Genomic DNA, 25,079 nt, shown 5'->3' on the forward strand with positions numbered 1-25,079 from the left:
TCAAGCTGAAAGTACTGGAACTGCAAGTAAACATAAAGCTTCATGTTGCCATAGTCAGCACAAACACATATTGGTTTACTTCATTTCCCATTTCAAGTTCTACTGCAAAAGAATTAAAACCCCTCGAAGTTTCACATTACACTGCATGCACAGAAACACAAGCATACATCTGCTATAATTACACATATAATATACATATGCCACATAAAATATAGTATAAATCTTATTGTGAATTGTTTCCAAAAATGTACGCAGTTGAATATAACGAACTGGTCCTTATTTAATAAAGGGTCATACATATCTAACTTTTCTATAACAGAGACTTAGTTTGTCATAAAACGAAAGTTCAAGAGTTAAAGATCTAAGTTTCTAAACAAGGAGAGTATTTAGAAAGAGGTTCCCTATGCGAATAATACATAGGTTTCCTTTGATAAAAGAACATTTATTTGTCTTCCTCTTTTGCAAAAATTTGTACACCATGTAAAACCCTGAAATTTAAAAAGAAATAATAATACATAAGTAGACCCGCAGACCAAAACAATGTGATTGAAATTGCAAATTTATTGACTAATTTTCACAAATTTTGACCCTTCATAAAAATGCTTTATTTATTTTATTCCTACCTTTGATGTTTCACATAAGAGAAAACACTCTGCATGCTGTGTCTCACACATCCATAATCACAAATCAATCGTATGGTATAACTTCCAAGCACATACATATCAGACTTAATTTCAGTTACAGGAAAGTAGGCTTCTCCCATACAAGGAATTTTATTCCAGTTGGCCTGAACGTCTGGCACCCTTTGAGGTACTTCGTTACTGATAATTAAGAGAAGAGAATATAGCTCAAACCCAAGAACCCCAGCCAGCAGTTGAAGTGTATTTAGCAATTAAAATCCGCACATAGAGCTACCAGGGCACTCTCTATTAAGCATGCCAGCAGAAAAGGCAAATCAGCTAAGACTCTCTTTTAGCTCTAATATTAATTTCGAGCTTCAGCCATTCAAACCCATATTTAAAGCTCCCAGGGTACTCTCCATTCAGAATACATACTAGAACAGAGAGCAAATCTGCAATGACTCCTCACCTCTTTAATGACTCCCTGTTAGCTCTAAAACTTAATTTCACGCTTTAGCAAAATGCGGTTTTTCTGAAGAAGCTTGCAAAGCTATAGACTGTCACCTCTTCACAAGGATATCGATTCTTTTGCTTCCACTTACCTATATTGTTTAAGTGAACTTACAAAGGACCTAACATAAGTGACTTTATAAGAGAAAACTTTCGAATTGGAAGCAAACATTTCCACACACATCCGAACCCTATGCACCTGTCAATCCTTGGACCAGTTAGCTGTGACTTCTCCAGTCTACAATCAATCAGCTTGCCCGTTTTCAAGACCTCGAGAAGCCAAGTAGAAAAATAAAATAACGTGATACAAAAGAGCTAAAAAAATATCCTTTTGTGACAAATGCAAATAGCTCACAATAGTTGGATTTGCCTTTCTTACTGTTCAGAAATGAAAACAGGAAATAAACATAAACAAGTGTAGCAACAAAACCGTACCATCACAACTCCAAGCTTGCAGTTCTTATCATCTCAGTTCGTTCTAGGAAATCATTTCCAAATGCTTTCTCATTGTTTTGAAATAGTTCCCACACTTACTTTTACGGTAGAAATTCAGGCAAATATACATTAATTAATTACAATAAGTTTTCATTATTATATAGGTATTTAAGAGCATACAGTAGTTCTGATAAAATTCTCTTGCTTTTAATATATGTAATATATACATCTCATATGTGTTCAATGCAGAAAATGTTTCACACATTACCGTGTTCACGCTTACCATTTTTCTAATTGACCAATGCTTAATTTTCTGAAGTAATTTTAAATAGTCGTTTATTTATACTTGCCAGATTTGAGGATGTAACTCTGGTTCATCATACAATTTGCATGTTGAACACAGTAAACGATTCTTATATTTTCTCGCCACAAACCAGGACTTTGAACTTAAAAAGTTCCCCTCTCAATATTCACGTATTAGAAGTTCAAGTATCTCAATTTGTTCACTGTCCTCATTGCCCGAAAGTAGGTGCAAATTCATAATGAGGACTACTAAGCTGAGTTTCTATGCCATCTATGATGTGATGCTAGCATATTGACAATGTGTGTCCAAAAATATATAAAAAATACTTATGATTAATAGGAAAAACTTATCTCCAAACATAAGCTGATGTTATGCCCAAAAAATGGATTTTCCCATGGCCAAATGTAACTAGAATGGTAATGGAATATCACATCAAAGTCTAACCATGAAGAGTTCACTTACAAGACTAATATAAGAAAATCAAGGGGAAAAGAATGCGAAGTATATACATATGCCGAGCTAGAAAACAACAATTTTAAGGAAATCTGAAGCCCACACAATTGATTGTAATAACACAAAATAAGATGAATAGGTGCCGTCTTATGCTGGCATATCGTATTAGATAAGATAGGTCATGGAATTTTTTTGTTCCACGTTAGCAATGCATTACTTATATATGTAAGAAAACCAAAACTATATTTAATTCCAACAAATCATGTAAAGGGTTCATGAGTAGCTTTATGTGATGCATTCAAGATGTAGATCTCGATGTATTTAGGTCTTTATCATATATCTAGCATATTCAAGACAACACGAATCTGTAAAACTCTGATGCACGTCAAATCCTCATGTGAAGCTTCTAGAAATTGGGATTATACATGGTCTATTATTACAGTCCAACAGCTAAACAAACATTGAAACTCTGATTTTTCATCAGATACTTATGTTACAGTTCCATAACTTGCTGATTCAGGCTAGGAATAGCTAGATGACAATGTAAAGTACATTCACGACAAGGATACACACAGAATCTTCGAAACTCTAAATTCCATAAACATTCTGGTTCCATGAAACTTTATTATTCATGGAGAACTAGATGTAGATCAACACCGTATTCAAGATTAAGAACAGCTTAATGAATGTAAAGTAGAATGGAAAATACAGAATTTGGTAAACAACATTCATGTTAACATTCTGAAAAACTTCATCATACATGGAAAACAAGATAAGAATAGCTAAATGCACCTAGAAATTTCTGATTTCCAGTGTGCATGTTGCTACAAAACGTGATTTATTCGAGTAGAGTAGAACACTCCAAACTCCATTAAAGTCTTCCACGTTACAGTTCCATCAAACTTCATGGAAACATTGCATCTTCAAGTTTAAAAAAAAGTCCAAAGAATCTAGAAAAACCTGACTTCAATCAAATTAATCCTACCGTTAGAGTTCCATAAAAAAAAGCATAATTTTTATGGATGAGGATAAGGCAGCTAAAGGTATGTGAAAGTAAGTAGAAAGAACTATAATATTCCTTTCAGATCTTCGGTCTTTAGCATTTAATAGACATCGATTATTTCATAGGGACAGAGAGCTAAGAAAATAGCTTTTGATGGTGTACCTGTATCGTCAAGCTAACACAACAGCGTCATTAATCATGAGCGTGAGCAGCGGCAGCAACGACAACGGTTTCTCCGACGTCTTCTTTCCCTCCTGTATTTATTGCTTCGGCTTCTTCTTCCTCTTGTAGGCGGCGTAGGGCGACCTTATGCGCCCAGACATCGATGTTGGTGTTGGGCTTGGAGGTGAGGCCGATGGAGAGCATGAGGAAGGCAATGACGCCTGTGGCATAGTAGGGGAGCTCCCAGTCCTCCCACTTACGGGACTGCCCGGGAGGAGGGGGGGTCTCATTGAAGAGATAGCCGCCGGCATCCCGATCCCCGGGGCTGAACCAGCCCCCTCCACCTTCTCCATGGCCACTGTGCTCTGAGGATCCGCTCCTCAGTCGCTGCTTCCTGAGGGCCCGCCTCACCAAGCCGCCTCCTCGACCTGCAGCGGCTGCGGCAGCCATGAACGCCGATCGCGACAACATGTCTTCGCTCTTCTTCTTTACTTTGCTTTGCTTTCCTGAGCGCCAGATGAAGAAAAAGGTTGCAGACGCAGAAAGCAGAAGCAGAAGCAGAAGAAGAAGGAGAAGAAGACGATGAGTGAATGAATGTCCGGGTGGGCGGGCGGACAAAAGGCCTCTCAATCAATCCCAAACAAGCAAACACTTACAACATGAATGAATGAATGAATGAGTGAATGAATGTTCGGGCAGGCAGGCGGACAAAAGGCCTATCAATCTATCCCAAACAAGCAAACAATTAAACCATGAACGAATGAATGTCCGGCCGGCCGGCCGGTACCCCCCCCCCATCTGGCCCAAATGGCCTCGCCAGCCACGCATGCTCGCCCCAGCCGGCCGTCTCAGAGTTCGGTTCCTATGACATCAGGAGACATGAGCGTCTTTTTCCGAGGGTTACCAACACCTTTTATCGTCACACCACATGAATGAAGGCATAAAACATTATGTCATGCATGTTGATCTCCTCAGAAAGCCGCATGCAGAACTAGATTAAACATTGCATCCATACAATAAACTTTATCATAATCAGTTGTATGTTTGAATGAATCGAATTAAATTGGCTAAGAATGTTGCCTCTTTCCTTCTTTTTTCATAATTATCCTACCTTGGTAGTAAATTGTTAGACTAGTACCAATGTCTTGGGTTCGATACAAACTTCTCTCTCTCTCTCTCTCTCTCTCTCTCTCTCTCTCTCTCTCTCTCTCTCTCTCTCTCTCTAACGTAATTACCTTACAGTGATAAGTTAATGACTACTAGCCCTAGGGCTTGGGTTCTCATCTCTCTATTACTTCATAATTACTAGATGCCACTATAGAATGTAGGGATTGAACATCCATGCAATGCGATGTGAGACGGGCCGTTGCGGCACAAGTGATGAGAGTGGTCGACTATGCAGACTTTGCCTGAAACAAGTTCAAGAGTATGAGTATCACACTTTGATACAATGCTCTACCTTTGAACATATTCGACCATGCTTTCCACACATCTTCGCGCAAGCCCAATTCTTGCACGAATTTCCCTCACAACCACAATGTGCACTCTCGATTGCAACATTGATTGGTAAAGTTCTTGAACATCGAGAGTCAATACTCATTTTCACACGTAGCACGTGAAATGTAATATTTTTGGTCTCATATGTCCTATTTGACCTCCGAAGACGATATCTATCTATCTATCTATCTCCTAGTCAAGCTTGAGTCGGGTTTTGGTTTCGAGGCGTTATAAATCTTGATGAGTTTTTTAAGTTTGTTTACTACAAATACTTTGGTTTGAAGGCCTTTCATGATTTCCAAATCAACTCAATCTATTTTTTATGTTAATTATTTTGTACGTTTCACACTAAGGTAAATTACATTTGAACACCCTAGCTAAATTTTATTTGACACTAAAAAATGTGGTTGATCACAAACACATGTTATGTTTTCCCTTGGCTATGAAGTATCGTTAAGTTGTATTGTTGTTACTTCCCTTCTCCTCATATAGGGGGAGTGGATCAAGCGAAGATAGAGAGATGATCATATTAATTGGATGAAGATAATTATTTTGACATAAATTAAGTAAAAGTCATCCATGTTGTAAATCGGCGTCATTGGGCTCCGACACCATGTCTTGTCACGAACACATTAGAACTGAGCCCCTAGACACAAAACATAAAAATATTGAAACTCTGAGCTTGTCTGCAATCGATCAGGCCCATATGGCGAACCAAAAACTATGGCACAACTGCAAAAAGGCCTATACTTTGCACATCCATACCCTTATCATCCCTTCTCTCCTCACTACTATCAATAATATGTAGAAGAAGATGTTTGAGGACTTGTCAATCAGTCTAGCAAACAAGCAAACAAGACAAACTTTTCAAGGCCAGTGGAGACAGTTCTAGGTGCCTGCAATTGGGGATAATAGTTTGACAACAGGTCTTTTCATTGCAATAGGCGACATTTGGTGATCTTCTTTCTTACATTACAGAGTTTTGACTTGTGGTAGAGGTCATTATATAATTCTTCAAATTGGTTTAAAGAAGTGGGGTTTGTTGAATATTTATGCACCAAATCATGCAAGAGATAGAATGACATTATGGAAGAGCATAATGCCACAGTTACCGGCTGTTGAACATTGGGCAATTGCGGGTGACTTTAATATGTTCGAGGATGGGTGTGATAAGTTAGGAGGCACATCACAACCATTATTTGGTTCAGAATTATATGAATGAGAACGCTTGATTTTTTCTTTAGGTTTAATGGACTTGTGGCATGTGTCTTCTTTTGTATGGATGCAAGATTCCTTAGCTTATTCACGGTCGGATAGAAGACAGTCACATACCAATTTCTCTGGGTTAGATATGCTGATAAGTTTTTATGGAAGAAAGGAGGTTCAATTGGAATCTTATCTTCATTTTTCTTTTCTGATCATGCACCACTTCGTTTAGTTATAGGCTTGCAGGAGCAACATAAAAAATCTATGTTTAGAATTGTGAATTATGTGTTTCTTAACCACGATTGTGTTCCTATTGTGCATAATATTTGGAATAAATATGACTATTCATATGGTTATGCACTATCTAGTCTTCACAAGGCTATTAGCGAAACACAACAATTTTTTCATTGTAAAGCTAAACAAGTATTTTATGAGTCTTGTACTAAAATAGGAAGACTTCATAGGGGATTGAGATCCTTGCAACATCTGCAAGAGAGAAGACCATATTCGAGGTATATAAGTTTCCGATTGGTACAATAAGGGAACCAGATATTGGAATTACAAAAGATTTCAGCAGATTTTAATTATCATAATAGATCATCTACATGGGAAGAGTTGGGAAATAAAGTCAATAAACTGTTCTTTGCAGTGCATAATCATCATAAGACAACTGCTAGGATTTCTGGGTTAAAATGTCTTGACGGCTCTTATACCACGGATTCTAGTCAGATGGGGCAAATAGCCTCTGATTATTATGAGAATTTGTTGAAAGCTAGATCCTTTTCTGGGGATGATTTGATTAAAAGGGACATCATATGGTCAAGGATTCATAGTAGGGTGACTGTACAACTAGCAGATTGTCATTTACAACCATTAAATTCTCAAGAGGTTCTTAAAGCTACAAAAGCCCTTGCTAAGGATGTTTGTCATGGCTTGGATGGGTCGGGAGTCCAATGGTATATCCAATATTGGGATTTGATAGGTGATGGATTGACCAAAGCCTATCAGCAGATATTAGACTCGGGAAATATGCCACAAGAATGGAAGGGGGGTTTAGCTTATATGATTCCTAAAACAAGTGGACAATTAGAAGAGCTTCAACGTTTGAGACCAATTACCTTGTTGAATGTTATTTATAAAATATTAGCAAAAACGATAGATAGGCGGTTACAACCTTATCTTTCGGAGCTAATTCATGATTCCCATATTGGTTTTATGTAAGAGCAAAGTATTTTTTATAATATTATTCTCTTTTGGGAAATGGTGGCCTTTGCTTAATTGCATAAGCAAGACTTAGAAGTGTTATTTCTTGATTTTGAAAAAGCTTATGACAGAGTGGACCAGGATTTTATGGAGGGAACATTGGTTAGGATGGGTTTCCCAAACATATGGGTACGAGGAGTATCAACATTATATCGTAACGCGCATAGTTCTCTTTTATTTGTAGGGGATATTGGTAGGAGATTTTCGATTTCAAGATCAGTACGATAGTGATGTCCACTTGCTCCTTTCTTGTTTTTACTAGTATCTAAAGCATTTTCTGTACATCTAAATTCTCAATAAGTAAATATTAAAGGGTTAGCACTACTAGTGTCAAATGCTGGCGTGGATAGAGAGTTTGCTTATGATACAACTCTATAGTTCATGCCTCACAATTAAATTTGTCACAGGTGCAAAAGGTTGTGGATGATTTCTCTGATGAATCTGGTGCATTGATAAATTGGGATAAATCATCACGTTTTTGGGTCGCTCCTAGAGATCCGCCAGTTAATGTACCTTCTTCAGTATTCATTTGGATACCTCAAGGTTAGTCCATTAGGTATGTACGTTGTAGAGTGGGTTTGGGATTAAAGGCAAAGGATATGATTGCATCCTTGTTGCTAAGATTAAGGAATAAGCTAATCTACTGGAATAAGGAAAAGCTATCCTTAGCAGGAGGTATAGTTGTAGCTAATTCGGTGCTTTTGTCCTCGATTTTGTATACAGCATCTACATGGCTGTTTTCGAGGTCAATAATGCTTAAAGTTCAACGTCTAGTACGAAATTTTATTTGGGGGAACACCATTTCAGACAATTCGGTAGCAAAGGTACCTTGGTCGGTTCTTATACAATCTAAACAGAAAGGAGGTCTAGGTTTAATTGATCCTTTTATGCAAAGTAAAGCCTTACTTTCTAAGCATGTTGTTCGAAGTTTATTGCTAGGAGAGGAGTTATGGAAAAAGCTATGGATTCAACATTTACATAAGGTCAAGCCATCAGTAGGTGGTCAATGGAATGATAGTCTTAGATGGTTCTTCAATGCAGATTTTCCGTTACCTAAGTCCAATGTTGGATCGTTACGTTTTTTTAATGGAATATTTCGGGCATGGGAAAGTCTTCGTCAAGCATTTGTTTTCTTGCCACCGAAAACTTATCCTCAATTCATGCATCAACCCTTGATATGGAATCCTTTATTTACGGATGAAGCTGTGTGTGTTTTGGGTATACGCCCTAGGTTATCTTGGGCTGCAATGGACAATGGTCTAGCTCATACGGTTGCGGATTGGATAAAGTTTTTGCAAACTTTGGCGCAGGACCCAAGGAATGTGTTGTCTAACTTAAGAGGGGCAAACATAATGGTATCTCAATTGTCCATGGTGTATAAAGTCACAGTGCCAACTTTGCAGTTCGATCATTTTCAGAGTTGGTACGGTATGTTTTCGACACTTAATATACTTATAGGAGCTCGTTTATATCATCAAAATGGCAGCCTCTATTTTTATGAAGTTTTGGATAATGGTAGGTTGGCATTAGTAGATGACGAGTCTCCAATTACATCCACTGCAAAGCAGTTACTAGTGCGAGTAATTGCTATATTGGATAAAAAATTGTTTATTGACCCTAGTCCCTTAATAACTAACTATTCATCTCATATTTGGGTTTTACACTCTAGGCCACTTGCGATCTATAGTGGGATCCAGCAGATTATGGTTGGAAATTGTTTGTGCCAATTCCACTAAGGTCCTCCCATTCTTCACATATTCGGTGGCGTTTGGGAGAACCTTTTTGTTGAGGCAGACCGAGTCGGTACCTGCTAGAAAAAAGTATTGGGAGGAAGGTAATGTCTCATCTTCTCATATGTCGATGTTTTGGAAACCATTTTGATCAACTAAATATATGAACAAGATATTACACTTTCGTTGGTTAATGATTCATTATGTGTTGCTAGTAGGTGATTTGCTAAGGGGATCTGTGACTAATCGGCCATGCGTTATGTGTGGTTTTGTACATAATGATATGCAGCGTACACACAACTTGGAGCAGAAAAACAGCAAAATGAACAAGGTACACAGTTGTACGTGGAAACCCTAGACAGGGAAAACCACGGGAGAACAGATCTTCACTATATCATGGATATACATAACGACGAGATTACAACACTCTCTCACCACAGAGTGTAACAGCCACATAGGGCTCTTGATGTCTAAGCTCACTCAGGTATGGCGTCGTTCACTCTCACTCTCACTCTCTCTTCTCTGTCCCACTCACAACAACAGAGGATCACACACATGTTTTCCACTATTCTCTGTCTACACACACATTGTTTATCCTAGGTGTATTTATACTATGACACAATACTGGCTATTTACAATCATGGCCATTTTTATTATCTAATAATAATAATCTTACTAATCAGTCGACTCATCTGTCAACTATCGGATCGGTCCGACTAATCAGCCTGGTCATCGACCATCCGATCAGCTAGTCAGTCGTGTCTTGCACCTCAATCGCCTATTGTCGACTATCTCTCCAAGTCGACTCTCCATATTGACTCTCTCAAAGTCGTCTCTTCGATTGTCAGCTTGCATCCGACTAGTCGGTTGTTCCCTATCTTTGATTGTCGGCTATGTTGAACAATCAACTCCTCCCACTAGAGGAACATATTCCCAACACATGAATCATTGCATCATGTATTTTGGGAATGTGTTGTTGCAAAAAAAATTGGTTTCAAATTCTTAGGCTACTAGGTCGTAAGTATAGGTCAGGGATTTTCACGTGGGGTGCAGTCTTCTAGGGATTGTTGGATCAACAAATGACTTTTTATCATCATCATTATTCTTCCTTGACATTACATGTGAGAAGTTTTCAGGTATACCCTAGTTCAAGCTCCTTGCAAGGAATCAAAATTTTCTCCCGAAGTTACGTATGACAGATTGTCTCCTCTTTGGCGTTATGGGTTCTTTGGAAAGTTAGGTGTTCTGAGCTATACAATGATGAAAACATTCACATCGTGGATCAAGTTTTGGGACTTATTGGTACAATACGGTTAAAGGTAATTATGATAGTTATAAGGGTTCTGGAAACACACCTTAAATAAGAAAAGAATGAGAATTCGTCAAGTTTGGTCATCTATTCCTATTATGTTGGATGCAGTCGTTGATGTCAAGTGGAATTACGTACCACCTCGTTGGTTGTTCCCGCCACCGGCACCGTTTTTAGTACAAACAACATGAGATACCATAGATGAACGATGTTGTTTTTGTCAGGATAAGTGATACTGATGTGGGGGCTAAAGCAGATTGTCATAAGGAGAGGAATTTTTTTTCGACTCTTTCTTTTTTGTTGTCCATACATGCTGTTGGTGGTAGTTGGTGGCATGCCAAGATGGTCGGCTTGATGTTGATGTGGATTGAATGAAGACGATTTTAGGTTTTGTAGGGATTGCAACAAACAGGATCTAGTTGTCGTTTTTGTCACATAGTTATTTGTCTTTATAGCATATTCCCATGAGAGAGGATGAGTGATGATGGTGTGGGGGCTGAAGCAGATATATGAGGGGATGAGAAAACATTTTATACTCATTTTGGTGTTATTTGTACAAGAACTTGGTGGTAATCGGCGAGATGGTTTATGTGGACTTAATGAAACAAATTTTTTGAGGGATAAGGATGAATCTTCGTCTGCCCTCCTTCCTTTTGTTGATCGACCAACAGTCGGCAATGTTGTGGCCGGCCTTTCTGCAATGAGTGCAGGAAGCATTCGGCTTGCTATTTTGTGACTTTGACCGTTGTCGATTATCATTCCTCCTCAGGCGACTGGTGCTTCGACCGGTTCTTCCAGCAAGCTCAGTCGAGTAGTGAGCTTCTGTCGAATCATCGATGGTGAGACTCATTGATTTTCGCCGAATATCCTCCGTGAGAACCTGTCCGATTGTTTCGTCCATGTTCAGATTTGGGCTGCTATTGGTGAATGTCATGCAGAATACTTCCCAACTCACCGACAGTCTCGAAAGGAGAGTAAGAGCTTTAACTTCTTCTTCGAAGTTAATCCCTTGGGAAGAGAGTTCGAATAACACCCGACTAAAGGTGTTGATGTGGGAGGTCGTTGGATAGCTCTCTCTCATCTTCATATTGAATAGTTGCCTAATTAGTATGAGTTTCGATGAGGATGACTTCTTTTCGTAAGCGGCTTGGAGCTTCTCCCACAAGGCAAATGTTGACGTCTCTTTGGCCATGTTGAAGTAGACGTTCTCAGCCAAATGCATTCGGATGGTCGACCTAGCTATTTCATCCACGGAGCGTCATTCATTTGTTGTCATCAAGGTTGGCTTGTTGGTGTGCCATATTGCCTCGATTTGACGTTGGATGATTCGTACATCTTGCATCATCTCCTTCCATAGGGCAAAGTTTTTGCCTTCGAAATTTCGGATTTCTACTCCTGTGTTGGATGTAGAAGCCATGTTCTATTGGAGTTGAGATTGACATGTTTCTTCCCTTCTCAAATTTATATTGTTGTTGTTGCCGAACTACAAGCCGCTCTGATACCACTTGTTGTCGATAATATGTAGAAGAAGATGATTGAGGACCTGTCAATCAATCTAGCAAACAACACAAGTAGTGAAGAGGGTGTGCACTATGATAAGAGTCAAGAAGATGAAAGTAGACAATTGCACGAAGAGAGAGAGAGAAGATAGTACTCATCAATTTATACAATGTCCAATTGCTTGTCAAATTTGGCAAGTTTTATCACGGAGTTATTTGACACCTAGACAATGGGTGTTTGCACAATTTACACAGGCTGACCCAAAATCAGAGATGGAGATTGTTTTCCTGTTTCTGAGGTATTGGGGATTGCGTTGTAATTGGAACATGCGCAACGCTTTTGTATTCGATGGTAGACATGGAGTGAAAGCATATCTACGAAAGTTGAAGGGAGTACTAATGTGGCAATTTTCTTTATTGGAACAAGTGGAAATTCTTTCCTCGGTGGAGTGTTCGTCTTGCCTATTGGCAATTCAACATGTTCCACTACCCATATAGTGTAGTGTGGTTAGTGTGTGACCATACTTCATTGTCACACGTATTGTAAGTAGTGTTTTTCACACACATTTATTAATATAATTGTGTGTTTTCACCAAAGAGAGAGAGAGAGAGAGAGAGAGAATGATGTGCTCAACGAAGACTATCTTACATTTACCGTCGAACTACTTTTACAATGCTTAGTCTCTCACTTATATAGTTAGGGTAACTTTGCCCTAACTGTGAGGACGTGTTCACACTAGGATACAAGTGGGTAGAGTGGGACTTTTAGCCCAACACTCACAATGCTTAGTGTATGACCCCCATTCTGTAAGCTCTAGTACCACTACATGGTCACAATCCTTCCCCCTTGACGATGATGATACCGATGACCATGATGATGGTAATGGTGGTTAGGGATCGGCAACGGCTCGGCTCAAGCCTAAACCGTTTGGCTTAGCCGGCTTGAAAACGGCTTAGCGGCTCGGCTCAGCTCGGCTCGGTTTAGGCTTGAACTTGCCTTAACGGTTTGAGCTCGGCTCGGTTTAGGCTTGAACTTGCCTTAACGGTTTGAGCTCGGCTCGGCTTGGCTTGAGCCTCGCCAAACCAGCTCAAGCCGGATAAACCGTTTAAGCCGTTTATAAACTTTAGAGAGGGGGAGAGAGACAACAGACAAGGGGAAAGAGAGAGAGAGAGAGTGAGGGAGGGAGAACTACATAGATGAGGAGAGAGAGACAGAGGGAGGGAGACAACATATAAGGAGAGAGAGAGAGAGAGGGAGGGAGGGAGACAACATATAAGGAGAGAGAGAGACTACACAGAGGGGAGAGAGAGAGAGAGAGAGAGAGACTACACAGAGGGAGAGAGAGAGAGAGAGGAACTACATAGAGGGGAGAGAGAGAGAGAGTTGGGAGGGAGAGTCGAGACCATAGACGTGAGAGAGAGAGAGAGAGAGAGAGAGAAACTACATAGAGGGGAGAGAGAGAGAGAGAGAGGGAGGGAGAGTCGAGACCATAAACATGAGAGAGAGAGAGAGGAACTACATAGAGGGGAGAGAGAGGGAGAGGGAGAGAGAGTCGAGACCACAGACGTGAGAGAGAGTGGGAGGGAGAGCTTGTACAATGTATAGTATATAGTATATAGTATATAGTGGATCATTTGAGAGAGAGGGAGGTAGGGAGAGAGGGAGAGAGAGGGAGGTTTCTAAACCGGTTTCCAAGCCGGTTTAGAAACCGGTTTACAAGCCGTTTACCAAACCGGTTCACAAACTGGTTTAGCCTAAACCGGTTTGTGAACCGGCTTGGCTCGGCTCGGCTCATGTTTGAGATCCTGTAAACGGTTTAGGCTTAGTCGGTTTGGCTTGGATCAAGCCAAACCGGCTAAGCCTAAACCGAACCGTTGCCGATCCCTAATGGTGGTGCATCCTCTCTATGTGCCATGGTGGGAACACCCCTCCACACATCCACCTCGATGAATGTGCACAAGAATCTGACAAAACGCGAGACACCCAACAACTATGCAATGAGATATAAGCGAGGCAATGTCCCGAGCCTCATAGTCACGATTACTACCCCAATATCAACACACACACACACACACACACAAAGATGTCCCACATAGATCGCAAAAAGCTTGAGTTGGAATTGTCATAACACATTAACAAATAGAGGAATCCTTGATGATATAAAAGGTAGATAGGTTACCAATATAAGTAACTTCCATACATTGAGCTTTTGATTTATCCTTTACCCTAATCCCAAGTTGATACATTACCCTCACAAAAATTGATCAAGTAATGACCCCCTATAACAGAACCACACTCGCCCTTTTACGTATGACTCTTTTTGGTGTATGGAAATGTTTTTTTCAAACCCCTTTACTATGCCTAAATTATTTTTTTGGTACACACCCTCTGTAGTTAACTCTTATATGTAATCTATCCTTTTCACACCCACATCCTCTAGCTACCATTTTATGATAAGTTGTTATTTTCATCACACTTTTCACAAGAGATAGATGTTCAAGGTTAAAAAAAATTCCTTTTAAGTATTTTAAAAATATTTTTACTTGCTTCCCGTGTAATTCTAGGAAGTCAATGTGAGGGGTTCGCTTGAACCTAAAGCACATATTTTATAACCCTTTCCATGCCCATGATCTAAATGGGAAGTGATCCATTCTCAACACGTATGAGCACATATGGCATTTGTAGCATGAGTTTAAGAAAGGTCATAAGAAAGTGTTTTTTGATATTTTTAAACTCTTTTCAAGGGATCTTATTGCCCCATACTTCAAAGTTCAACGCCACAAAGAAACATTGTTGTCCTTATGTATCAAAGAGGTATTCCTTGAGAACATGGTAATTAAGTTCTCCTCAATTGCATATGTTCTCAAATGCATACTAAGCCATCATTCACACATCCAAGGTAGCTCATTCATTACATTTGAGATTTGAGTAACCCTTAAGATGAAGGTATTTAGAGCTTTTTATTATTTCAAGTGGCTCATTATTGTACACAATAAATACATGACTTATACTTATTTTGACTAAAAAAATACAACACCATCTCGATAGATATCAAAATCATGGTAATTGCATTTATGATGATATCTTCTTTGATGCCTTCATGCTTTATAAACTTATGAATCATTTGTTCCAATTCATCAATGCATAAACCAATCAAAGCTATTGAGAGTGCATCAATGCTTAACAACAATAGTGCTAAAGGAAAAGAAAACTGAAATTTCATCTTTCATATAGAGACAACATATCACCTTCTCATAGATTTGATAAATCGCAAGCATAAATTCATTTTGTACCTCAAGTTCTTCTGTGTGTCTCCAAACATGTCCTCAAGGCACAATGTCAAAATCTTTCATAGAGTCTATGAAATAACAATATACTCCTTTACATTTCAAACAACTTTCCATTGCTAATAGTCGTGACTCGTACGTGTTATAAAGTGTTCATGCATATTGTAGTGTTTCCAAAAACTAGTTCCCAAAAATTAGAATTAGAAATTTTAATGATCTATTAGGAGGTCAAATGTGACCACGGACCAAAATAAACATATTGTATGTGTCTCATTTTTAATAAAGGATATGAGAAAGAGAGAGAGATCTAATAATGAATCCATGACTCGTGTTGCAACTTGAGTAATTATTCTTATTCAAATGCTATGTGCATAAAATAACCTTATATAGGATAGCATAGTGTATACATAAACTTCAAAGCATGGTGATTTGTCCATGTAGATAGCCGTTAGCAAGAAACACAAACAACATGTTATCTCTCCTTCTCGTGAGTTAAGATTTGCATAAGCGCCTTTAGTCTAATGAAATGGTGAGCAATAATGTCTCTTGAGGATCATGGGGTACATGAACAAAGGAAGGTGAAAGGAGTTTGCATTGATGAACAAAAATATATATGATCGAAATTTGAAGTGCATAATCTGCTTCACTTTAATCACATGACTAGTAATAATTTCTATGAAGATTGTGGAGTAGATCAACAACGAGGATGAAAAGGTAAAGTAGCATTGATTGATAAAAAAATATTTGAAATAGAAAAAGGTTTCCTAAATTTTAACCGCATCTATGTTTTCACTTTAGTATCCATGTAATGTAGTGAATTTAGTAAAAGAAGTCATTAACTTGGTTGGTTGATTCATTTATGAATAACTATATTTTGCCATGGTCTATATGTCCCGTATTTAAGAATCCATATGGCGTGACAATAGTCAACTATGTCCCATATATTGAAAATCCTTGTGGCATGATTATAATGAACTATTCCTCCGTTAATTGATGCTAAAGTCATTTTCTTTGGTAGGTGCATATAAATATATGTGTTCTCGATTGTGATTGTGCATTATATTGGTAATTTGTTTTGGGGGATTATCCTTTCACTCTTGTTTGCATAGATCAAGATTATTGATAAACTCTATAAGATCTATTAGTTGTTGCTTTTCTAATTGGTTTTTCTACCGCAATATCAATGATTACGTATCCTTGTTAATTTTTCAAATTTATATATGGATGATACTAAATTACGTATATAATATAGTGTTTGAGGCCCTCCTGACCTGGTCCTACATGGTCATGGTGTTAGAATATTGTATTGTCTTTTATTACAAATGTAGTCATTGTAACATTTAATTTCTAGTTTTAACTCTTTTGGTAGATATATCTAACCAATACTCTAATCTTCATGGGCTCGATACGTATTCTATGGGCACATTATAACAAAGTCTCGACAACATAAAGGATGCCATCATGAATTGGAGGTACTAGGTGGCCACACAAACTTGCGTCTCAAATTGTCAAAAGTCATGTATCTATTGCTCTAGTCAATAATGTTACCCCACACATGAAGGTGTTGTCTTTGCTACAATCAACACAAACAAATTAGAATAACATACTTTATTAATGCCTGATAAGAATACAATGAGCTTAGAGCTACATTATCAATTGGTTTCTTGTTTTGCCATAGGGAACAATATACACATACGTTGCTGAGATAATGAGCGTGAAAACCACTAAACAATGACTTAGCACTTCATTCAATAGGCCTATGTGCACCGTGTGTTTCTCTTATAGGTTATTGACCAAGTGTTTCTCTTATGTAGGCTAGCTTGTGTGTTACACATTTATGTTTCTATCATTTTGTTAGCTTCCAAGAAAGTTAGAAACTCTAGATGTTTTTTTGTCCAAAAACAAAACTCCTTCCATTATGTCAACTGAGAATGTCAATATGAATTATGTATATTGAATTATATCATATTGAAGTTATGTATTGTCAGCAAATCCCTTTGATTCAAGGGCATCGATCTCTAGATATTATTTTGAGACACTACTTTTTTAGAATCTACTCTTTCAAAGCCAATTTGTCCAAGCTTTAAGCATAGAACGTTGATTTTCGAACCATAGAGCTCAATTTTAAACATTAGAATCTATTGAATCTAGACCTTGTTGCTTTTGGACTTCATGAGCACATTCGCCATTTGAGTTTCTTAAAATTGCGTCAAATTAATATCGTCAAAGGTGCTTGTGGTTTACTTTTATAAGAATCATGAACCTCTCGACACAAGAAAGTATAGATATCAAACGTTCCCAATACTAGGAATGAAATGGAATATGTAAGTGGAAATTGAAGGTTTCCAAAGTCCGAACTCTACTCTTGAGAAAAATGATATTGTCAGATCATATGTAAGTGGAAATCAATCCTTCCAAACTCAACACTTCACTCCAATGGACTCTCATAAGACGATTGTACGTTCTAATGTATGCATTTAGCTGGTTGATTTAGGTAAACCAGAAGTTTAGTCAGGTCATTGATCTTATGACACACGTCAAAAGGGGTACAATGAATTTTAATACATAGGTGATATGTGAAGCCGTGCTAGGACAACATTGAGCACACACGTCACACACATTGAAGAAAATAACTGTAACTAAGGGACAATGAAAATAAATGGCGATGAACCAAATGTGTACAATGTACAACTCGTTACCAAAAACTATATATCTTTTGGAGAAACTATAAAATATACGTTTGGAGAAACTATAAAATATACTTTCGGAGAAACTATAAGAGATACTTTCGGTTCTCAAATATTTAAAACAATATATGTATGCATGAATTGTCTTTAAATTACACACACATTGCATTTGAAGTTTAACCTCCATCTCTCTCTCACTAAGTGGATAAGATGAACATAATATTGGAAGATTAATTGGAAGTGAATATAAACACAAGATATAACAATATATTTGATTCCTGGGAGACAAATGAGTAGACGGATATGTTATTAGCATCATCTTAAGCCAATGCTATCATTTTTCAACCGTTGCATTGTTAAAAGTGATTTGTAAAACCATAGTTTTAGGAGCAAAATGCTTAGAAGCATGATCTATAAACTACATGTGAAGAATATTTTTAAATGAACCTAAAATCAAATAGATTGTGTTGCCCATGTAGACATCATGTTGTCACGTGGCGGTTCAATAATATTAATAGGGAAAGCTCATGAATCAATAAGGGTTTTTTTGTTAGATCGAAATAATGGGAACTTCTAAAGTGTCTTTTCTTATGTATAATGGCATTGTATGCTTTAGCATGAAATGCATTCTTTCCTTCTCTCAACGATGAAAGACATAGAGGGTAAACCAATAGAGAGGAAGAGAACTATTTATTCTATTCTCTTATCTATTTGAGAAGAGAAAACTCTTAAACAAATCTCTGATCTTTTTTGGTGAGATTTGGAAATCACATTTTGACAAAACATATTTGAGAAGCATTAGAGAGTAGATTCTCAACATGTGAAAATGTAAAGAGATATTTGCATACATCCCCCCTTATTGCACATAATGTATAGTCCATTAAGTATGTAGAAATTAAAATAGATGAGAATGCAATTTTGATATAAAACATCTTAGTGATACAATGCTTTTCTCATAAGCGTACATACAGACATAATGCAGTTAACCAAGTAATTCTTGCTGTGGTTAAGGATCCATCTAGGATTATGTATTATCAAAACAAAGCTTTGGGAATCCAGTAAGTTAGTGAATGACATACAAAAGGATTAGAACAAGGGCTACTATAGAGTAAGTGTTCTCATTGTATCTTCTCTTTCTTTGCATTCTCATTCTAAAAATAATGTAGCCTAAAATATAATGGATGCAATGGATATGTGCCTGCAGCTTGATGCACATATTTGTTACCATTTAGTGTATTTTTTGTAAAAAAGTAAAGCATGGAGATGGATGTAAATAAAATGCGCTACCTTGTATAGTACACCCCTTAATGGCTATCCTTCAATAAAGTGGATGAGAAAACGTGTCCCAGACAACTCATGACAATTGCTTTGTTTGTGATTGCTATGTCTTGACTAGTGAGAAGTTAATTAGGCCAATTAGAGGAAGAGAATCATTAAGAAAGTGCATCTCCCAAAAACCTTATCGTGCACATGTCCACCACCTAACAGGACATAAATTGAGCAAACTTGTCTATCATGGAAACCTACTTTCAAGAGGAGATATTCCATTTGTCTTATAACTTTCTATGAATTTGTAAAGATGTTCACTTGCGTGTGAACAACGAAAGCGATGGGTTTGTTTTAAAAGATATACTCCGACTAATCTAAACAGTACCACACATTTGGAAGGGAAATATATCGAGTCTCCCATTGGTGTTGGAGATAACATTGTAATTTCAGCAATATCACCATCCATCACCCTTACTCCCCTACTCCCCTACTCCCCTGCCCCACTCCCCTTCCCAAAAGAAAAAGAAGGAAGAAGAAGATGAGACACCATATCAAACATGATGAACAAAGGGCCCGGGGAAACTTTGACAGGGGGTTATGTGACGATGATTTTAACGGGACCGATTTAGGAAGGGCAAAAAAGAGGTGAATAACAACGAGGGGTTGGGAGAGAGCGTGGGCGAGGAGGATATTATTCTTAGGTGAAAAAGAGTAATGGGGAAGGGTGGTAAAAAAAATCCATGCATGGCATGGAAAGATTATTCAGTTTTGGGGGGGGGGGGGGGGGGTTGGCTTGGCTTGACCTCACTTGACTTGACTTGACTTGATCTCACTTGACTTGACTGACTGTCAAACCTGGTGTCCATTTAAGGCAATTTACACCAACTCTTACACTTCATCATCATCATCATCATCATCATCATCTCTCTGTCTCTCTCTCTCTGTGTCTCTGTGTCTCTGTTTCTCTCTCACCTCTCATAAATGCTTCCACACACACATTACCATCAGACACAGAGAGGACAACAGATGGAGAAAGAGAAACAGAGAGAAAAAAAGGAGAGAGACAGAGAAAGTGGCTCCTCCTCCTCCTCTTCTTCTTCTTCGTTTTTCCCTGCTTGTAAGCGGCGTGAGAGTAAAAGAAAACCCACTCCTAATACATACATACCACACACAGACACAGAGAAGCATTTGCATACGGCGATGAAGCCTCTGTAGCTTTCTGACCATGTAATCAAATCTTTCTTAACATTTTCCTTTTTCACATAATTGCCTTCTTCCACCATCGCCATGTTTCCTGCTACTTCTACCATCATCTCTGTGGTTCCTTCCCAGCCCTCCTCTCTCATCCCCATCCATAACCTGCCTCCCAATTCAAGCCTGCGAAGACATGTCCTCCATGAGACCTTCCGAGAAGCTCAGATCAACCCAAGCATCGTGGTCATCATCATCATTCTCACCATAATCTTCTTCTTGTCTGGATGCCTCCATCTCCTCATCCGATGCCTCGTCATGAGGCACCATCCTCGCCGAGATTCCAACGCCATCGTCTCCATCACAGCTCTGCAGGGACAGCTTCAGCAACTGTTCCACCTCCATGATTCAGGGGTGGACCAATCCTTCATAGACACTCTGCCTGTCTTCTTCTATGACTCGGTGCAGAAAGGGTTGAAAGAAGGCGCGGATTGTGCGGTTTGCTTGTGCGAGTTCGAAGCAGAGGATCGCCTGAGGCTCCTGCCCAAATGCAGCCACGCCTTTCACATGGAGTGTATCGATACCTGGCTCCTCTCTCACTCCACATGCCCTCTGTGCAGGAGGGGCTTGCTCCCGGAGCAATACGGCCATGACTTAAGCAGCAATGGCATGAGCGGTGCCAACTTCATATCTGCGCACCATGGGAGCTTGGCATTGCGAGATAGTTCTAGCAGGAGCTATACTAGTAGTGCAGAGGCAGAGACAGGGGGTGCAGGTGCAGGTGCAGGTGCAGGGGGTGTGGGTGTGGGTGTGGGTGTGAACAGGGCAGGAGGTTCGGGCCGTTTCACACCATGCTACTACGGGAGTTCGGCTCGTAGTAGCTCCGTCGACCACACGGTCGTGGCCGGTCCTCGTAGTAGCTCCGTTGATTCACGCACCGACTGCTTGCCGGGCCACGTGATGGGCAAGCCCGAGAAAGAGAAAGCCGCATCGGACGCCCCGTCCGGCCGCAGCGAATACGAGGGCAAAGTCCTGGCCGTCCAATTGGGACGGTTGCGGGCGGTGCCTCCTCCTGCCGGTGGGCCGGGCGAGGTCAGTGCTCGCATCGTTCTCGACACGGGCACATCCAGCAGCATCCACAGCGGGACACGGAGGTCTTACTCGGTCGGCTCCTACGAGTACGTACTCAACCCGACAAGCTTAGAGGTGTTGATCGCGCCCACACCTTGTAACAAGAGGCGCCCCCCGGGCTCCACCCCTAGGAGGCTGGTCCCCGTATTGCCACCCGGCCATCGAATCACTCTCTCGGAGTGCACCCCTGAGGACACACTCGAAGAGTACCCCGACCCCGCCATGCTCACGCCTTTCCATCCCCACGATCACACCATAGCCGTCACATCACTACCACATAACCCTCTTTATAAAGGCTATGCTCATCTCAACCTTGACATGTCGCCCATAGATGATCTGCAACATCATCATCATCACCATCACCATCACCATCGGATGGCTGGGCCTCGCGATGCCCGCCTCAAAGCCCACGACCCACTTCCTCTAGCACTGTACTATTGTACTGGTGACCACCACAAGCAAACATCGAGAAGGGCCTTCTCGTTCCGCCACCCTCTCAATGCCGAGGCTGCCAAGCTGAAGATAAACACGAGCAGGCGCTCCCACTCCGATGTCGAGGCATTCCCCAACATAAACTGGAATGTGGACGAGGAGGTCGCCGAGAACGAGAGCCACAAGTCTTTCTCGGGTGCCCAACTCGTGGCCCCCTCGGCCGAGCTCAGCCACACATTACCCGGATCGAGAACGGGATCGGGATCGGTTGCGGCCCCATACTCACTTGCAAAGAAGACCTTGAGTTGGATAGTGGGAGTCAAACATTAATCCATAGCTAAAACTTTTATAAAGCGGGCATCTCCCTATCCTTCAAATTCCTTATTCTTCACTTGTTCACGGCAAATCATAGTTTGAGACGGCAAACTGTATATGAATTGGAATCCGTCGAAGCTGGATAGGTGTTCTTATCAATTGCCAAGATGATGGATCTGAATCCAGATTCCCATCAAAACGTCCAGAATGAGAGGTATTTATGCATCATTCTAACCTACACCCTGCAAAAATTCATGTGTACACATGGTTCAAAGATTGGAAACATTAATCCAAAACCTTTTATGTAATATACTAAGGCTCAAAGATAAATTGAATTTCTTGGGCCTCACACAAGCACTAACTCCATACCACTAGAGAAATGCTGGGAATCCTTATGTTTGCATCCGGAAATGCTAGTGTACAAACCAATATCTAGAAAGAGTTAAGGCACCGTTCGGAAATGGTAATATATCTGAGTTCCTCGTGGATTTAAATACATTGGTGGGGATTTGTTGTTATTATCTTGTTCTTGATCATACAAAGTTTTGACATAAGTTCTTTATATGGAGAGTGATTTTATATCATTTTTTAGCTCTAAATATGTGTATCCATTCTAATAATATAGATACATAGCCCTTCAATTATTAAAACGTTGAAATGATTTGCAGATTTTAATGAATGGAATTGAGTGGACTAAGTATCCACACCTTGTCTATATTGCTTCGATATTTTTATCATTTCTGTCCTTTTGGTGCGTGATTATGTTACATAAACTACTTGGGTAATGGGAAGTAACATGTCATTGGGCTCACATTTGCTTTGACGTGCCATTGTTTCAAATGTTAATAATCCAAAAAAGAGATATATGTAAGCATGTGAATACACATTACGTTATTGTACAAAGCTCTTAACAATTTGGTAGATCGAAAACCTACTTAAAATAATCATCAAATTTGCATGTTTCCATAGCTTATAATTTTTTCCCAACATTGGATAATGGGCGGTATTAAAGCATTATTTCATTTTACTGTTACATGTACCTAGACTTATTTTGTGCGATAAATCAATTTACTAATAATATTTGCCATAATGTTTACATTGAAAACAATGGCATTTACGAAGAATCATGAGATACCTTCCTAATGTATAGGTAAATGGAACCATCCTTTGTATATGGATACTAAATTTTCCCACGATAGTAGGGATCCAAGAATTCCAATGGACTTTCAAGACTAGTTCTATTTATATATTTGAATTAAGAATAGAATTTATACACAAACGATGGTAGGCTTATGATTACGGGACATGCAGTAACTCAAAATCATATATTCTCTTTCTCATTGGATGTCGTCACTTTGGAACAACATTGACGAGAATTTCATTTGATTTAGATGCTGAAAGGCCATTCCTAAGTATTGCGGAAGAATTTAATGTAACAAAGATGCTAAAAAATGATATGATAGGAAACAATTTTTTACAACAATCATTTGGGGAATGAATGATTCTATAATTACGTAGAATACATACTAGTGCTTTGCAAGGTTCCATGTAACCAATAATGCACACGTCACAAGGTGGAGAAGAGTGCAACTTTAGACATTGCTTTGGGAAACTATGTCATGACAACTAATTTGGAAAGTCTGAATGTCGTACGACATTACCATATCCTCTTACAAAGGCTCATTGGGTGTAGTGGTAGAATGCATGCAGTTTTATCAAATGGAAACTAGAGTTGCAGGTTGGTAGTATGCCAATAAAAATAGTTTAAACCATATTTTCTCCTTGATAGTGTTACATCACTTGATTGCTAGCATCTCTAAGCCTTAGCTATAAATTCATCCAATGGGAATTATTTTTTATGAAGTAGTTGACTAAGTTTTTTTTTACTATGTTTGTATAATAGCTTGCATAGAAAAATTGGATTGGCCTTGTGCCTATCTTCGATGTCAAGATACTAGCACTTATAAAAATTCTTTATATGTCACATGGGTAAAAGTGTCCTTAGAAGAGACAAATGATGATGATGTTCTATCATCCTCGGGAGGTTACTAATGCATATGGAAATGACATATGTGCTACAAGAGTCTACTTTATTAAGGATGCAGAAGTTTCACAAGTTTGCTCCTATTCTTGAGCAAGGTATCATGACCATCAAGGAGAGGAAGACAATATGGTTATCTAGGTTGAGAGGTTATATTGTATTGTATTGTATATTAAAGTTTATTATGATGTTGTTGAGCTTAGCTACTTGCATGTTTGTAAATACTTGAGAGGCCACATGCATATTAAATGTGTTCCTCATGTATAAAGGGGGGGTTTCTCATCCCAATTGATCTCAAGTAGATCAATGGTTATCTTCCCATTTGTCTTGTCACTTTGTATGATTCTCATATTTCCATGCTTCCCCATTATCTTCCACCCAATCCCATGTGTTGCGCCTAAGCCCCTCACCTTTTTTGGTTTTCTTCATGAGTTCCCTTCTTGTGGTTCCTCATGTTAAGCTAATTGGCCTCGTTCATCCAACTCTTGGCGAGTTACACCCTCTCTCTCTCCCTCTACCCATCGCCCATTCGTCGACACCTCCACTTGCTCATGTTTTCACCTCTCCTTGTCTCACCCAACCTATGTGCTTGTTATGCATGTCTCGAAGTAAAACATCCACCTCATATTTTGATTGGTCGGGGGAGGGGGGGCCTTGATCTAATTGGTTGGAGCTACAGGCATGAGGCACACAAATTGTGATACAAAACATTGTGAAAAGTCTCACTCGTCCTT

At 39.3% G+C, this 25,079-nt stretch overlaps 2 protein-coding genes across 3 annotated transcripts; one reads left to right on the forward strand and one right to left on the reverse strand.

Moving 5' to 3' along the window:
* Window positions 1–262: 262 nt before the first annotated feature.
* LOC147868598 (uncharacterized) lies at window positions 263–3,995 on the reverse strand. Of its 2 annotated transcripts, none has more exons than XM_087321314.1 (2): window positions 3,488–3,994; window positions 263–488 (listed from the first exon to the last, which is right to left on the reverse strand). In XM_087321314.1, exon 1 carries the CDS (start codon window positions 3,956–3,958, stop codon window positions 3,518–3,520), a length of 441 nt encoding a protein of 146 aa, XP_087177440.1. In that variant the 5' UTR covers window positions 3,959–3,994; the 3' UTR covers window positions 263–488; window positions 3,488–3,517. The 2 variants fall into 2 exon arrangements, with proteins under 2 accessions (XP_087177440.1, XP_087177449.1); XM_087321323.1 differs by lacking the exon at window positions 263–488 and adding an exon at window positions 3,036–3,282 and having other exon boundaries at window positions 3,488–3,995.
* Window positions 3,996–20,376: 16,381 nt separating this feature from the next.
* On the forward strand, window positions 20,377–22,825 carry LOC147868599 (uncharacterized). The gene has a single exon (XM_087321223.1). It carries the CDS (start codon window positions 20,523–20,525, stop codon window positions 22,317–22,319), a length of 1,797 nt encoding a protein of 598 aa, XP_087177349.1. The 5' UTR covers window positions 20,377–20,522; the 3' UTR covers window positions 22,320–22,825.
* Window positions 22,826–25,079: the final 2,254 nt, after the last annotated feature.

Source organism: Azolla caroliniana, unplaced genomic scaffold, assembly GCF_043228905.1.
Source record: "Azolla caroliniana isolate FFs.n. ecotype wild unplaced genomic scaffold, voAzoCaro1.0.p SCAF_1, whole genome shotgun sequence".
Classification (NCBI taxonomy): Eukaryota; Viridiplantae; Streptophyta; class Polypodiopsida; order Salviniales; family Salviniaceae; genus Azolla; species Azolla caroliniana.